Source organism: Passer montanus, unplaced genomic scaffold (genome assembly GCF_014805655.1).
Source record: "Passer montanus isolate IOZ18808 unplaced genomic scaffold, ASM1480565v1 scaffold21, whole genome shotgun sequence".
NCBI lineage: Eukaryota > Metazoa > Chordata > Aves > Passeriformes > Passeridae > Passer > Passer montanus.
Window position 1 is genome coordinate 2,212,566 of NW_024366703.1, and position 16,065 is coordinate 2,228,630.

General features: G+C 36.7%; 1 protein-coding gene across 3 annotated transcripts in view; it reads right to left on the bottom strand.

Moving 5' to 3' along the window:
• Positions 1-1,899: 1,899 nt before the first annotated feature.
• ERCC6 (ERCC excision repair 6, chromatin remodeling factor) overlaps positions 1,900-16,065 on the bottom strand; it is a 44,229-nt gene continuing 30,063 nt past the window's right edge. For all 3 annotated transcript variants that reach the window (XM_039709166.1, XM_039709169.1, XM_039709167.1), the window contains exons 10-21: positions 15,872-16,048; positions 14,430-14,546; positions 12,942-13,037; positions 10,909-11,127; positions 10,072-10,182; positions 9,508-9,627; positions 8,391-8,485; positions 6,672-6,817; positions 5,888-6,586; positions 5,077-5,278; positions 4,673-4,751; positions 1,900-4,245 (exon numbers count right to left, since the gene is read on the bottom strand). In XM_039709166.1, coding sequence (XP_039565100.1) covers positions 3,817-4,245; positions 4,673-4,751; positions 5,077-5,278; positions 5,888-6,586; positions 6,672-6,817; positions 8,391-8,485; positions 9,508-9,627; positions 10,072-10,182; positions 10,909-11,127; positions 12,942-13,037; positions 14,430-14,546; positions 15,872-16,048 — 2,490 coding nt within the window. In that variant the 3' untranslated portion in view covers positions 1,900-3,816. The remainder of the gene's footprint in view (positions 4,246-4,672; positions 4,752-5,076; positions 5,279-5,887; positions 6,587-6,671; positions 6,818-8,390; positions 8,486-9,507; positions 9,628-10,071; positions 10,183-10,908; positions 11,128-12,941; positions 13,038-14,429; positions 14,547-15,871; positions 16,049-16,065) is intronic.

The following is a 16,065-nucleotide window of genomic DNA, read 5'->3' on the forward strand; positions in this document are numbered from 1 at the left end:
TTTGGATAAAATTGCTATAGGGTCGCTTAATATTTAAATTTTTCACCGTCTTTACATATCTTTTGAGGAGGCACAACCACCAGCAGCACAAGAGGCATCACATCATTTTTCCTTGCTGAATCACCAAGATAGAGCTGTTCCACTGTTCCTTAACACCTCCTCCCTTCAAGAGAGAAAACTGCTTAAACTGTAATAACTGGGTTTTACATATGAATCACAGCAGTATGCAAAAAGAATTCAAGTTAGATATTGTCCCACCAGTTTAATTATTCATCTATCCAGTTCCTTATTTTAAAAATAAAATTATTTTAGGAGAAAAAGAAAATAAAATCAAGCTTGTCCCTTCTGTTATAGCCTATTGAAAGGCAGAACTGCAGCAGTAGAAGACAGCAACACTTAGCCAAGTTTAGCAATCTTGGAATCAGAAGCAAAGCTGACCTTATGACCTGAGTACAACTGTCTATAGGTGATTGTCACCTGAAGCCAAAACTTGCAGATATAAAACCCCACTTCTTTATAGCTTTATTTGGGAGGATGACATTTATAATCTGCAACAGCCTCAATTCTCCACATGGTGCAGCTCTTTGAGAAGAGGCTGAGCCACAGCCAGAAGTTAGGCATTTTAAAATGCCATAGTTAATTCCATTTTTAATCAATCTATCCATTCGGCAACTTACATTTATGTGGTACGTCATTATAGTCCAGAAAGCCAAAGGCCTACCACCTTTAGCTAAGTCTTTTTTCTTATATGTCAAAATTTAGTTTTATAGCAGAGATCTGTTGGTTGGCTATACATCTTCAGCAAAAAGGTGAACACAGGAGCACCTGGAATAATGTAAAATGAGGATGGGATGGGAGGACAAGGGAAAACATCTTCATGAACAAGGTTTTTTTACCTCCCCCTTTACAAATATGGTTTGAAATCAGAAGGAACAATTATGATGATTTTAACTTCTGCTGCTAAAGTTCAGCATGTTTTACTAAGCAGTGTACACAGTTCCCACAACTGCTTACTGAGCAAGTAAAGTTTCTGCTATTTAGCTTTCTATATTTTTATTCAACTGCATTTGTCTGCTCAAGTGGTAGATCGCATCCCACAGTAGCATGGTGTTCAGCTTTTAGCATCTTTACAGGAAAGACATTTTCCGTAGTTCCCTGTGGTATGCTTTTTTTTAATTTAAAGTTTATAATCACTGTTCCATGCTGACATGTCTTTCCTTAGTAAGATTTAGTGGTTTTTTTTTTCAGCTTTATTCCTAAATTAACATCTGTATTTTGATTTTTCTTCATCCCCTTTTTTTTACTGAGGTAAGAAAACAAAATATAAGAACACACACATTCCACATGAGTGATTTTTGGAATCATGCACAGATAAAGTAGCAACTACCAACTCCAGCATTGAGTACTTGGAAACTGAGACAGCTAGAATACAAGATTTGTTTGACTATGCAACACTGTTAGTGAGGAACTGCTTCAGATATTCTGTGAAGATGTGAAAGAAATTCGCTTTATACAGGTAAAACTAGACAAACAAAAGTCAGATATTTTATGGAAAGTAGAATTTTTCTGGAATAACTCTACTACATTAAAATGTATAGTAGATATATGCTAGGAAAACTTTATCTATAAATCAGTAAATCTTTATTCACATATGCTTTTGAGATCAACTACTTACAAATTTTTTTTGAGTATTCTATTAGTACTTTTTCAGCCCTTAAAGATTTTCAACAAACACAAGTACTGGAAAAAAGCTAGTAAGGATGCATAATTTGAAATTGTATGGATAATGGAAATATAAAGATAATATGAATCATTTGGTCAGTGCATAGCATACAGAAGAGGCCTCCCTGCCCACTCTTCCAGTGCCCAAAGACTTCTAGAATACACTTTTGTTTTTCCTTTTTTATTAAGTCCATAAAAAACAAGAATTTATAAACCAAGAATTTATAAAAAGTACATGCAAGTCTATTTACATTAACAGATCAAGAAGCTGCAAACTCTCCTTAGTATACAGGAATGACATCTTTAAAATTGGGCATTTTATAATAAAACAGGACACCAAAACTAACAGCTAAGATGACAACAGCAGCTTCGCTGACTGCTGAATTCCTGGTTAGTTGCTGGGATAAGTAGAGATGGGAACATGACACCCAAACCAATTAATATTCCATATAGATTTGAAGAAAACAGAAAATTGGTTTGTTTTTACTCTTTTTCTGACCCATTTCAAGTCTTATCAACAGCAGTTGCAGCCCAAGTTCCTTGTTTCATCTTTATTTGAAAGAGGGAATGTAGGTGAATATAAATGGGATCAGAGAAAGAGATGTTAGGAGCAGTCCCATCTTCAAATGCTATTAGGAAAATAAACGTTCTTGAATTGTCCGCCCTGCCTAATTGCAGCTCTGAAAAGCCAAGGAGGACCCTTTTTGTAGATCTCTACAGACCCTTTACCAGTGAGCAAAAACAAGAGGAAAAGCCATTGGAAGTCTCTTTCATAAAACAAAAGTTTGTATTCTTGTTTCACCATTCATCTTTGAATATTTGTACTTCCACTTAAAGTAAACAAGATAATTTAATAGTTTAACAAAAAAGCTAAAACTACCTCAGCTTTCCATAGCTTAGGGATAGGTGTAACTATTAGGCATATGTAACTATTCCTAGTTTAAGCCATACAGTAATTTAATATTGCTGCAACAATGTGGTTTTCTTCTCAAAATCTGCCCACATTTTCCACCTTAAAATTTCCTTGTGTAGCACACAAAATGTACTTGGATTTGCTACAAATAACTGGTATTAGAACTCACCCAACTGCCAAGAAACTTTAAGTTTTCCCTACCCACAGAAGATGAATGACACGTAACTTCAATATATGCTCTCCAACTATGCCCAAAAATTACTATGGTGAGTAAAATACAGCGACACCCTCCTCCCTCTGACCAGTTAACACCCCAATCTATATCAAGGTATAAAATTTTAAGTGCTAGGAGGTAACTGGCCATATATCACAGTGAAACATATGAGCATTTAGTGAGATTTCAATTGTAAGTCCACAACCCGTGACAAACATAACAGTTATTGCTACCCCAGTTTTAAGAAATACTGTAGAGCAACCACTTGCCAGTGGTGTGTGGGATTGTAACTGGATTGCTGATTATGGTGTTAATGGGTGCTCCGGAATTTAGTAAGTTTTCCATAATTATCAATTGTCAGTTAACTCAATATCCTCCTATGCTTTCCATATTTTGTGATTAAACCTTTATGGCATTAGAATTATTTCCCAAGTTAGTTAAACATTACAACAGAATTTTCACTACTGATGCAAGTTACAGAAAATGATTCTGATGCACTTGTCAGTACAAGTGAATCTCTCATGCTAACTACAATCATTCCCCCTCCACCCTTTTTTTTTTTGATGGCACACTGTGTGCCCTATGACCATTCAAGTAATAAACAGGAAATCAAGGAAGTAGTTTTCCAGAATTTCACAGAAATCAACGTCTTACAATCCATGGCAACATCCATGGATCTTATTGTAATAAAAGGTCAGTATATGTTCTTCATTCCATTTATATTAAGATTTCTTTTGAAGAAAAAGTGCTGATAGTTTGTATTGTTTCACCTATGAGGTAGATGGCACTTCTATATAAATAGTGTAAATCAGAAATTAAGTTAGCTTTAAGCCTGCAACAAGTCCTGTACCAGTGACTGTTCAAGGCATGAATTAATTCAGTAATACAAAATATTTCAAAATTTTCAGTCACACAATGTTTCTCCTTTGAGAGGAGAATGGGGTGAGGTGCCTTCACTGATTAAGGGTCATCGGAATTCTGGCTTTAGCCTCCAGACCCCTTCCCCGTTTGGGCTCCTGTGGAAGGTGCAGATATTGCGGAGCAGTTCTCTAAAGACACAGGAGTGCTCCGCAGGCAGTTTGGACTCAAACTCCTGCAGCAGCTCCCGAGTGCTGGCCTCGCCGTCCACGCGCGCCTGGAACGCCAGGAAGTTCCGCAGATCCACGAGCAGCTCATCGTACTCTGTTGAACCCTGGACTGGGGCAGGTGCTGGCTGATGATTCTCATCGTCCTCATTCCTTGTCTGCTGTGGTAAAACAAGGTGGTTTCTTGCCCTCATACGAGCTAATAAAGATGAAGAGTCCAGAGCACTGGATGACGATTCTCCAGACTTTCCACTGAAGTGCTCACTGGAACTACACTTCCTTATATTTTGTTTCTTTATTGTATCTCCATCCTGCAAATAAACACACAGACTATGGGGAAAATTGCATTTTGGGACCCACAGAATCTATAAAACAAAATCTGCCTGTTGTTTAGACTTAAATAACAAAACCACCACTCAGAACTTGGTCATCTGAAATATACCATAAAGAGGTTATGTATTCTGGTCTCAACTTTAGAACTTAAGAAGCAAAAGAAAAGCTTTGCTGGTTTTGAGACAGATAAGCAAACCATGGTACAATTTGTGACTGCTGCATCTAACTAGACTTCATCAAAACAAAAAATCAAAGTCACAGGTAACTAAAAATTCTAGAACTCTACATAATCATACAACAAATGCCTATTGACACATCTACAGCATAAGTCTGATTTATCACATAAATCATAACAATTCACATATATCAGCTATTAAAACAGAAATGTTAGCTTGTGCTTCTTACCTTGTGCTTCTTTGCAGGTGATGCACAAGTGGACTGTGAAGAAAGCAGCATGGAGTTTCTTTTTTGACCAAACCGACTCCTAAAAACCCATGAAAGAATTAACTCCATGAAACATCCTTTTCAAAATGACTATGATAGTTTTTCAAAGACAGACTGGGCTTGTGGTTTTAGGGTTCTCAAGAGCCCTCTGCTAAGCTCTCTCTTCTACTGTGCAACAATAATGCTATCTTTGTACTTCAGAACAGACTACCTACACTTGTAATATGCTTTCATGCCTGTATTAAATATAAAACATGCACATGACTGATGCATGTTACTGCAAATACTAAGACAAAAAAAGTGTATCTTTAACATCATAAGCAACTCCTCTGTCTTTCTGAAAGCAGAGTGAGAACAGAACTCACTTTATTCCTGATGGTGCACCTGAAAGACCACTCGTGCCTGTCCAGGTTGGCACACCAGAAGCAGCTCCTAAACACTGCTGACGAGAGAGTCTTAGGGCTCTCAAGGCGTCCTGGGCCACTCTGCTCGCTTCTGCTTCCTCCAGCACATGATCTGCACTGGAAGCATCCATAATGGCATCATGCTTCATAACACTGTGTACCCCTAAAACCAGAGGAAAAAAGGTGAAGGAGGACATCTCTTAATTTATGTGAAAATGAAATACTCACTTTTTAAGTGAATGCCACAATTGTATTTTTCCTTCTTCAGTGTGATTATATTAAGCACATCAGTACAGTAATTTCTAATGAAAGAACTCCCTTCTTTATCAGTTAAGTAATCAATCTGACAGCAAATCACTTCTCATGTGCTGATGAGGTCATTAGTCACAACAGACCTGGCAATTATGTGGGCAAATTGATCATTTCCACTGCTATGGACAGGATAGACAGAAGTGAAACCCTTGTGTAAATGAAGGTTGATTACATCCTGGAAATATCCAGGAGAAACACTGCATTTACTTCTATATCCAGAAATGCAGATCTCTCTGAATAGTTTGTGCCAAGGTAATTAGCAAATTTGTAACTAGAATTAAAGTCAACTGGAATTAAATTTAAATTAAATTTAAACAATGAACATTTTAAATTTCACTAAAGTAATAGAACATGTTTTTTATAGTAGTTCTAACCATCAGAGTAACAGATCTGCTCTTTCCCTCATTTGCATAGGTTTTATATATTTCTCTTTAGTCAGCAGCCAAACAACAACTGTTACCTGATTTTTTGAAAAGTTTCTGCAAGACATAGTCATCATTTTTCTTTGAGTCTTGCTCTTCACTGTTCTCCCTTCTGTATTGCTTTTGTTTCACTAGATGAGGAATGCGCTTCCCTTCAAATTTGGCATCTTTGTGATGTTTCTTCTTAGACTTATCTCTGTGGCTCTCATGTGACAGCATATCCACCTTATGTTTTGTTTTTGAGATACACTTAAAATGATTATTATCAAATTGCCCATCTTCAGTTTTATCATCCTGCTTTTGCCAAGAACCAGCTGCATCACAAGTGAGGCTAAGATCTGTCCTGGCATCTGCATTAGCTGCTTCACATCCCTCACCAGCCACTGGGGCAGTCAGACCTTCAGCATTCTCTGCAGACCCTGCACTGCCTGGCACTGACTGGGACATGCACTTGTCATCACTTTCCAAGCATTCCTCCCTGCTTTTATTGAATGAATTTGTATCAGCAGCAGCTTGTGCATTATCTTTTGTGTAGCTATTTTGGTCAAACGCTTCTGAAGTTCCCTCGCTTTCCTCACTTGTCTCTATTGCTTTAGAAGAAGAATCTTTGACATGTATGGTGGAATAGGAATTGGAGGACTTCTTCTTCTTGCGTGAGCTGCTTTCTGCAAGATGGACATCACATTTAGAAGTGCCATTAGCAGGTGGCTTTGGAACTTGAACATCTGAACCAGTACCTGAGGGATGAATAAAATGATATCAATTTAACAAACAATTAAGACATTTTTTCTTCCAAACAAACAGGAAAAAACCCCCATGTACCTGCAAAAATTGCACTTGTTTCTGTCCCCTGAGACACATCTGGGCTGTTCAGAGTAAATAGTTCATAAAGGTCATTGGATTTGAAGAAGCGATTCTGCTTAGGGTCTTTCAGCACTCTGTTTGTTAAAAATTGTTTGAAGATTTGTCTAAAAAAGAAAAAAAATATTTGGTGCGTGAAACAATGTCTAGCTATGTTTAAGTACTGAGTACAGTACTTAAATAGAAAACTATAAGCACAAACATTACCCTGCAGAACAATTAAGCAGTGGGAAGACAATGTTAGTTTCCAAAAGACCATCTTGAGTTAGTAACTTTCAAACAACCAAGTAAATTGTTAAACCCTGGGATTTATTATTTTGCAACAGCCCCATAACACAACAGGTAACCACTATCCTGAGATGTCCTATGAGGCATCCCTTAACTAAGCAATAAATAACTTCACAGCTAGAACTTTTTTGTCCATTAAAACTGAAAAGCTTGCATATGTAACAATAAAACAATGAGAAAGCTCCTGAAAGAAAAAACTACAGCTTGTTAAAATGACAACATTTTATGGGTTCAATTGATTGGAGGACTCAAAAGCAGCAGAGTAGCTCAGTCTGATGGTGATGACTGGATGACAGACACTGCAAAGGGGAATCAGACTTGTGGCTGAGAAGAAAAGAGCCCACCTGCAGAGGACCAAAAGGAACAAATCTGTACAAAGCTGCAAGAAATCTTCTAGTACTGGTAAAACTGCTTCTGTGCCATGTTTGTACTACACAGTGCCTAGAGCAAAAGCTATTTTATTCTGTACAAAAAGTACATCCCTGAATGGAACTGGAAATCAGTTCTCTCAAACAGTTTTATCACACTTTTGGTTCTGCTGAGATTAAGCAGAGAAACTATTTTTAAATTCAGTAGTCAAAAAACTAAGTTTTCATTTACAGGCAAGAAAACACAGGAAAACAGTAAGCATGGGCATTTCATTATTTAGAGCTTTTTATTCTTCTGAATTTTTCAAGAGGGTGTTTCAGTTCTGAAGAGTGAAGTCTAGACACAGGATTCCCATGTACATTCATCTGGAATTCATGTGAGTGAAGCTAACTACTGAGAAAGCTGAATGGGAAAGCAAACCAAAAAGATTTCATTGATTTTGAAATACAAGCACTTCAAAGGCTTTAGCTACACTTTGGAATAAATAACATGAATATGACTGGTAGTTATTGGGATTTAATTCTTTCACTTTGGAATGAGTTGGGAATAAAATCAAATTGGGTTTGCACAGTAGTAAATAGATCTATGTACCACATACATCTTGATACATCCCAAGGAGAATATAAAAAACTTGATGATTTGAATTTGCATTTCAGACTAGTTGAGTCTCATGTTTTGAATAAGGTGCTCACTGTTTTCTGTCTATGCCTCATACTATGTTTTACAGTGAATTCAGGATGTGCTGGACACAGCTGCTGGAACAGACTGATAAGGTACAGTTAGCACATGGCTCTTGCTGCTAGGGATGGAGCAGTACAGCTGGGAGTCTACTACGAGAAAAAGGTTCTCCATTTCTCAGTAGAAACTTTTCAAAGTTTTCTATGATGTGCCCATCATGACCAAGGTGGGGGATTAGAAGCAATGTGTGCACATGCACAGTTATGTCACTGTTACACCACCTTGGATTTGCTAAAAGCATTTTCCTGAGCATGGAGCTATATCCAAGAAGTCATTCTGACTGACCTGTGGTATATCTTCTCCTCAATAGTCCCTGCAGTGAGCAGCCTGTACACAGTCACCTCTTTCTTCTGGCCTATTCTCCAAGCACGTTCCCGAGCCTGGAACACAAAAGGTTTGGTTACCAGATATGAGCCTCTCCAACGAGTCTGACAGAGAGCTAATGATAACACTCTTTCAAACTTAGTTTGGACATTTAACAAATACTTCAAGAAGTGGCACTTCTAGAGCATAGAATAATTAACTCAGCAGGAGAGGAAAAAGACCTAGAAAGTCTCCAACTGTACCAAGAAATCTATGCAAAAATTATAAATACATAAATTATGTTAAAATCAGAAATTTTAACTAGAATATGTATTTTACATAGACCTATTCCAGAAGGAAATTTCACAATAGAGTGTTAATACACACATTTCCTTTGAACCTTTCTTCTTTAACTTAACTGAAATCTTTCCTATTAACATCTTGAAGCAACCACTAATACAGAGCACTCAAGTCAGACACTTGCAGATCTCAGAGCTACATAGGATTTCTATAAAAAAGCTTTTTCCTTTCAAACTTCTAAGCACCATATAACTGCTACATGATTTGATAAATCAGAGTCTTACCACACCATGAGATAAGATGAGATAATGAACAACTTCTAAAAGCTTAGAGCAGCTTTCTAAGGTCACAGCTACGTATCATTATCTAGTGAGAAAGCCAATTTGAGCAGCATCTGTTCTCCTCTTCTCACCCTGTATTGTCACCACCAACAGTCCTGCCTGTTCAAGAGCCTGCACAGCTGTACTTTCCCTTCAGAAACATCTGGTTTATTTATTTTAAAAACAGAGGCAATTTGAACTGTTTGTCTGACTGCACTGTAACTGACTACATGAATCAACAATACTGAAGAGTGGTAAGGTATAACAGCATATAAGGGATGTGGTAGGAACCATTTAAATTGGCTTTGCCACAAGAGTAATCATAATGTGGATCTGTATCCTAAGTGACCATTGCTGGGAACAGCAACTTAGGAAAGAGCAACACAGTACTTTAACACTGTTTGAGGAGATAAATGTCATTTCGTCTTCAGTTTTATTTCACCTCAGCTGATAAATGGAATGTAATAAATCAAACTCACCTGTGTGTCTACACTGGGATTCCAGTCAGGATCATAAATAATAACCCGGTCAGCACCAACCAAGTTAACTCCAATGCCACCAACACGAGTTGTTAGAAGAAAAAGAAATATGGATTTGTCCTGTGACACAAGAGAAGATTTACTAAAGCAAGAATTAGCAAAATGTAACATTAAAAAAATAATTTTTTTTCCTGGATTATTTTATCAGCATTATATGCAAAGATGCAAAGGAAGCCAAGAGAGGTAACACGTTTCCTTGCTCATCTAGAATTTATTTTGACAAATAAAAGTAGTCTGATCTAAATTTCATTTACTGTTATCCAATAAAACTGCTTTTCCCCCTTCTCAACTGTGTTTCTTTCCTTAGAAGAAAACCCAATTTAAGTACGAAATAAGAGATTACTTTTTTCCCCTCTCTCACAAACACAGGGGTTTCATTTCACTGAGCTCCCCAGTTTTGTGTCTCCAACCTGAAGTAGTATATTTAAAAACAGAACAAAAACGAATGGAAGAATTCAATCATACTCATTAATATGTATTCATGTGTGGAATGGAACATCTCACCTCATTGTATTTTGTTACAAGAGGCTGTCTGGAAGCTACTGCTGTGGTGCCATCCATCCTGAGGTAGGAATAGTTTCTGTATCTCACAAAGACTTCAAGTATCTGCATCATCTGTGGTGATGGAAAAGATTTAATGAAATCCAGATGTGAAGACTGAGCATCTGTATGATGAACCTGTAAGAATTTCTGGTACTAACTGCACTGTCAATCAAACAAACAATGACAATGAAAAACTTGAAACACTTTCTTAAATTACAGAAAAACAACTTATGTAAATGGGGCAAAAAATAAATTCACAGCTGAATCCGGTGGAATATTTGAGCTTGGTTTGAAATTCTAGGGCCATAGCTTCAAGACAATTAAACAGGCTGGTGTGCAGCATCCCAAGGAAATCCACAGAAGGAAGAAAAAACTGTGAGTACATAGGGAAAACAAATAAAGGTCACTGCCTGTGCCACTGTCCTGAAGGGAGCGATTCTGAGGATCAGACATGCACAGGCACTACCCAGAGCCTGCAAACTGACCACCAACTGTGTCCTGGAAGTACACAGCAGGGACAGCCTGGTACCACATGGCCACTGACACAGCTTTGACCCAGTGTATTGCAACCAGTCCACTGCCACAATGCTGTGTCATTCCAGCAAAGCTTACTGAGTTTGGGAACTGGTCTCTGATTATTCCAAAGGCATCAGCCATTTCAGTAACTTTTTCAATAAGATATTGATTTTATGAGAAAGACACTACAAAAGGTGGTTCTACTTGCATGTTTTTTGGAACTCTCATACATGTTTTAAGTAATAGTAATAGCTAAAACTAAAACCAATTAGCTCATCTTACCTGTCTTGACTGAGTAAAAAACAGCACTCTGTGACCTTGCTTGTGCCATATTTTCAGCAAGGATTCTACCACTATCATTTTTCCAGAACGTTTCCAATATCCAAACTGATTTGGATCCTCTGATTCAGCATCTGGCACACTCTTCAAAATTCTGGGACTATCAGCAACGAAGTCAGGGTGATTGCAAATCTTTCTCAAAGTTGACAGTCCTAAGAGAATCTAAAGAATGCAAGAGAAAAATACTTCTATTTTAATGATGAATACTTGTATCTATATGGCTTGTAGAAAAAAAAATTAAACAGCAATAGATTAATCCACTCACCATCAATGTTTATTTTTAATAATATTTTGATGCTAATACTTGTTTAAGGGAACATTTTAGGAAAAATCAGTAAAAAAGAAAGTGATTGAGATTTTATGTACTTGTGAGCCTATTCTGTGACAATGCTAAGGGAATTCTGCAGCAATATTCTGCAGTAAAACCAAAAAAATTTACACTAGTAAAACCAGTCCCTTCCCTAGCTGTAAGGCTACGTTTTTCTCACTCAAAAGGAAAAATGCCACCAATTTGTTTCTTGAAATCATGAAATAATCATGTCTTTCCTTCCAACTCCTATCATATTAGCAGGTAACTTAAGACAGACCTTGAGGATAGTCAATATACCCACCAGAATGCATTGACAACAAAGAACAAATGAATTAACATATTTGAACAAACATACAAAACTGAAGTTACTACTTTTGATGCCACATTAGGAAGGTTCTATTCAGTTATTCATTCAATAATATTACAAATGTTATTTACACTTCTGAATATTCTGAAAAATGACCTAGCTTGAAACAGTGAATTGCTCAATCTTTTAGCACTACAAGCTGGATGAGCCTGCCCATAATTTATGGTTTGTTTTTACAATGTTTTTCAGCTGGGATTTGCTGTTGTCATCACAGAATATCTAATAAAAGCATTGACATTTACTGTTCAAAATTTTTAGATCCTTAGTAAATATCATAGCCCATTTTGCAACATTTTTGGTAAATTTCTGCAGATAGTCTCGTACAAGCCATCTCTAAAAGAACAAGCTCTTTAAAGAAATTTTCTCTGGGATAACTAAAATGGCTATGCACTTGAAAAAACTTGCCCACTATACCTTTAATAAGAGATCTGGAAAATTAAAAAAAGTCAAAACAGTAATAAGGTCAATGTGTTCTGTGTATGGGACTGCAATATACATGGCCATGCTGACCATACCACTGACTAGAGCTATGCAGCAAGAATGGATTTCACAGCTCACAAGACAAGAAAATATGGTGAATGACACATTATAGCCAACACATAATACCCCTCCTGCTACAAACAAGGGCTAAAATGGAAGTGAGACATATCCATCGCGCGCATTAAAATGTCAAATGAACCAGATGTGTGCAACAGAGGAGTCACAGGGAATAGCAGATTCTACACAGGCAGCAGCAGCTAGCAAGGGAAAATGTACCCCAATTATGCCTTTCACTTGGCCACAGAAATTTAAACACTTACATTATGAGGATGGAGGCAGAAGATGTTGAGAAGCGACTAGTAAGACAGTAACAAGGATGTTTGCTTATTTGCTCTGCTTTCTGTTAGTACTGTGAAATCATCAACTACTGCATAACAAAATTATCACAACTGAACTGTACTCTCAGGAGTAACTACGCTTTTCGTTTGCTTTGCTTGGGCAATTAGTTAAAAGCATGAATACAGTTTCCTACAACAGGTCATCCAAAAGAATTTGTTCCCAAGACCACAAACATATTGTGAAGCTCATTCCATTCCTACTTTTATCTGTCCTATGGATCATATGTTATTACATATGGATCACTAACACAAACATATTTCATGTAACATTTCCAAGAAAAAAATAGACAACTACAAAAAATGAACAGAGATCAGTGTGTTTGCTTCCCTTACTGCTCAGAATCCACCTAGAAGAGTGCAAGGGCCAGTCCATGATTTTATCCATCAAACCCTACCCGGCATTACCCTTATTAATGCTTACCTGCATGTCTCCATTGAGAATCTGGTAAACTTCTTTAGAGTTGATGTAATTTTGATAGATTTGACGCTGCTCCTCTGTCAAACGGCAAAAGAGGACCTACAAAACAAACCAACCACTCAAGCCCAACCTGTGGGAATTTTAGAATTTTACCATGTGCTACAATGAAATGTCACAGATGTCTGACATACTGAAATACTAAGGTAAAAGGTACTACATAGAAACCATTAGAAAAAAAAAAGAGAATTATCATCAAGATGAGTTTCACAAGGTTTTATGTGCTTTTTCCCAGTAGTTAGACTTTCCCCTAAAATTGCTTTAGTTTTGGAAGTGCTTCCATTTTCTAGTTTTAATGAGGTAACTGTGCAATGTTAGCATTCTCTCAAAGCTGTTTGTAGTAAACTCTTTCCATTGTGCATCTGTCACCTCCCTCACAACTTGCAAATTCTTAGAAGTTTAACAGACATGGTCTGTCCTGTCTTTAGACCTTAAGCATGAAATATAATGATTTCTCAGGTGCTCTGATGGGCTAAAATTGAACAAAATCACTTCCTGGCATCCTGCAAGGCACCCAGCATTATGATCTAAATCAAACTGATGTAGTGCCCTGTGACTGGTAAGAGCAAAAATCAAATTTGTTTAATCTGTCTATGATCACATTCTTTAGATTAAGGAGCCCAGACTCTTTAATATCTAGACACTGAAAAGTTGTTTAAAATAGTATACAGAAATTAAAAAAATTGGTTAAAAAGAGATTATTAATTAGGCTGCATATACACAGTATGGCCTATTTCTTTATTATGTACCTTTGAGCACTGTCTTACAAAGACAAATACGTCTACTTCTCTTTTAAAGGGAGAAGACAGGAAAGGAGTCAGGACAGAACATGAAAGCCTGAAGCACTGGAACCTGAAGAAGGAGCTAATAATTACAAGTGAGTATTTTTAGGAATTTCAGTTAACCAAACCTCTCTACTTTGAATGAAAATATTTCCTAAAGAAACATGCCACCTTGTAGAAAAACAAGTTTCACACCACAAGGCTAGTATTTTGAAAATTTATTATTATGTATAGGCCAGCTAGCTTGCAATATGAACAACTGCCAGCAAGTGTTTCTTTATTATTTGCTGCCCAAATTAATCTTTCTAGGACAGCAAACAATGCTGAATTGTTTCCTGCTGTACAAAAGGAAACAGACAGACAACTCATTTCAATGCACTTGAGACCCAAGGGGACAATATTAAGTAGCCCTGACTACACTTCATCTATCCTTTACGTTTTAGATAAGTGAACTCATACAGACCCTGCAAGACAGCAGTAATTTAATACTCAGTACAATGGTGAAAGAATATGAATCTTGAAAGCTCTGCACCTTATCTTTAGTTAAACCAGCATTTTATCTGCTACTAGCACAAATTACTCCCAAATTTTCATGATAGACTGAGTTTTTGGGAGGGAGAGGACTCAGTTCTAGTAGTGAAAATAAGCAAACCTGTTCATTTTTGTCTGGAAGTGAAAGACTCATTTTTACATCAGCCTTCATTCTTCGCAGCAAGTAGGGATTTATGGTGTCCCGTAACACACAGGCACATTTGTATGCAGTTTTTACCTGAAAAAAGGAAGAAAAGCACAAGTTGTATTTTGGTTCTTGATATTAATTCCAGCAACTAGCAAAATTACATAATTAGCAATAGGAAAATCCTAATAAAATTAGATGGCTTATTTTACATGCATGTATAGTTACATGTTCAACATGAATTGCAATAAAATTCAAAACTGAGTAAGTAAGGGTTCCTCAGATACATCAGATTTCTCTTTTAAAGAGACCAAAAGTAAGATATTTAATTTAGAAACCAAAGAAAGAAGTGAGTATAAATCTCTACAAAACCAAGATCCTCATGAAAAAGTGCTAATACATATACTGAAAAAAAAGAAGCCTGCAGCAATGGTGGTTACCAGACAATAAGTGAAGATTAGTGCTCACTTGAGACCTTTAAAAAAATCGGTACAAGAAAATCCCCAAGATCACAGAAACTAAAGGTCACTCTGGCCCTAAATGGAGTATACAGTTTTATAAGGGGTAATGGATGTGTGAGATAGGTATTAACTGTAATAATGGCTAAAAATACCATAACTGGTCTTAAAACAAGGCAAACAATATAATAAATTATTGATATAGAAAAACAATTGAAAGGCCAACTTAGTAAATTACTAATACTTATACAAGAGCAGTACTTAAACTTGAAAGAAAATAAAACTTCAGCAATGCATGCATGGAAAACATTACGAACAGTAGTTAAAAGGATACAAGTCTAATAGCATTTATATGAAACTTAGTCTGCAGATTATGATGCAGACAATTTATTTACTATCTAGTTAAAAATAGAAAAATATTTAAGCTGTCATCAATACTAGAACCACAACCACAAAGCTTAATAGACACTTATTCAAAATATTTTCCCAAGTAATTTTTAGCTTTCAAAATTAGTTTATCTACTTCCAGACTCCCAACATCTAATTTAGCTTTTTGAAATAAAAAACTGTTTCTAGACTGGATTTAAGGATTCCTCTTCCTGCATAATTTGCCAAAGCTTGATAGCAAACAGGAAGGTTTTATTTAAATACATCAAAATGTGGGACCAGCCATCTCCCACTCCAATTTGTTTATCTTCATATCAAAGAATACTTCTAATGACTTAAACTTTAGGGCTTTTGATAAGAAAAACCTGTATATAAGCTGCAGTCCTGCATAAATGAAATGCTCTCAGCTGAATGATTTTTTTACACAAGCAGCAGTAATGCATACACACAACTCTTTTTTTGGTTCATGTCTAGAACATACAGCATTAAGTACATTTAGAAGTCAGTTTAAAAAACAACAGCAATAGTTGGAACAGTTTCCCTCAAGCAAAACGATATTTAGGATGCATTTACCTGGACAGGAGAGGCATTGCAATATCCTCCCATGGTTATTGGGACAGAAAACTGCTCCATGAACACAGGGAGGGTTCCCAATTTTCCTGGGAATATAAAGTCAAAGAGGGACCAGAGCTCCTTTAGGTTATTTTGCATAGGGGAGCCAGACAAGATGATTCGATGGGGTGTGCGGAACTATTAATAAAAACCAC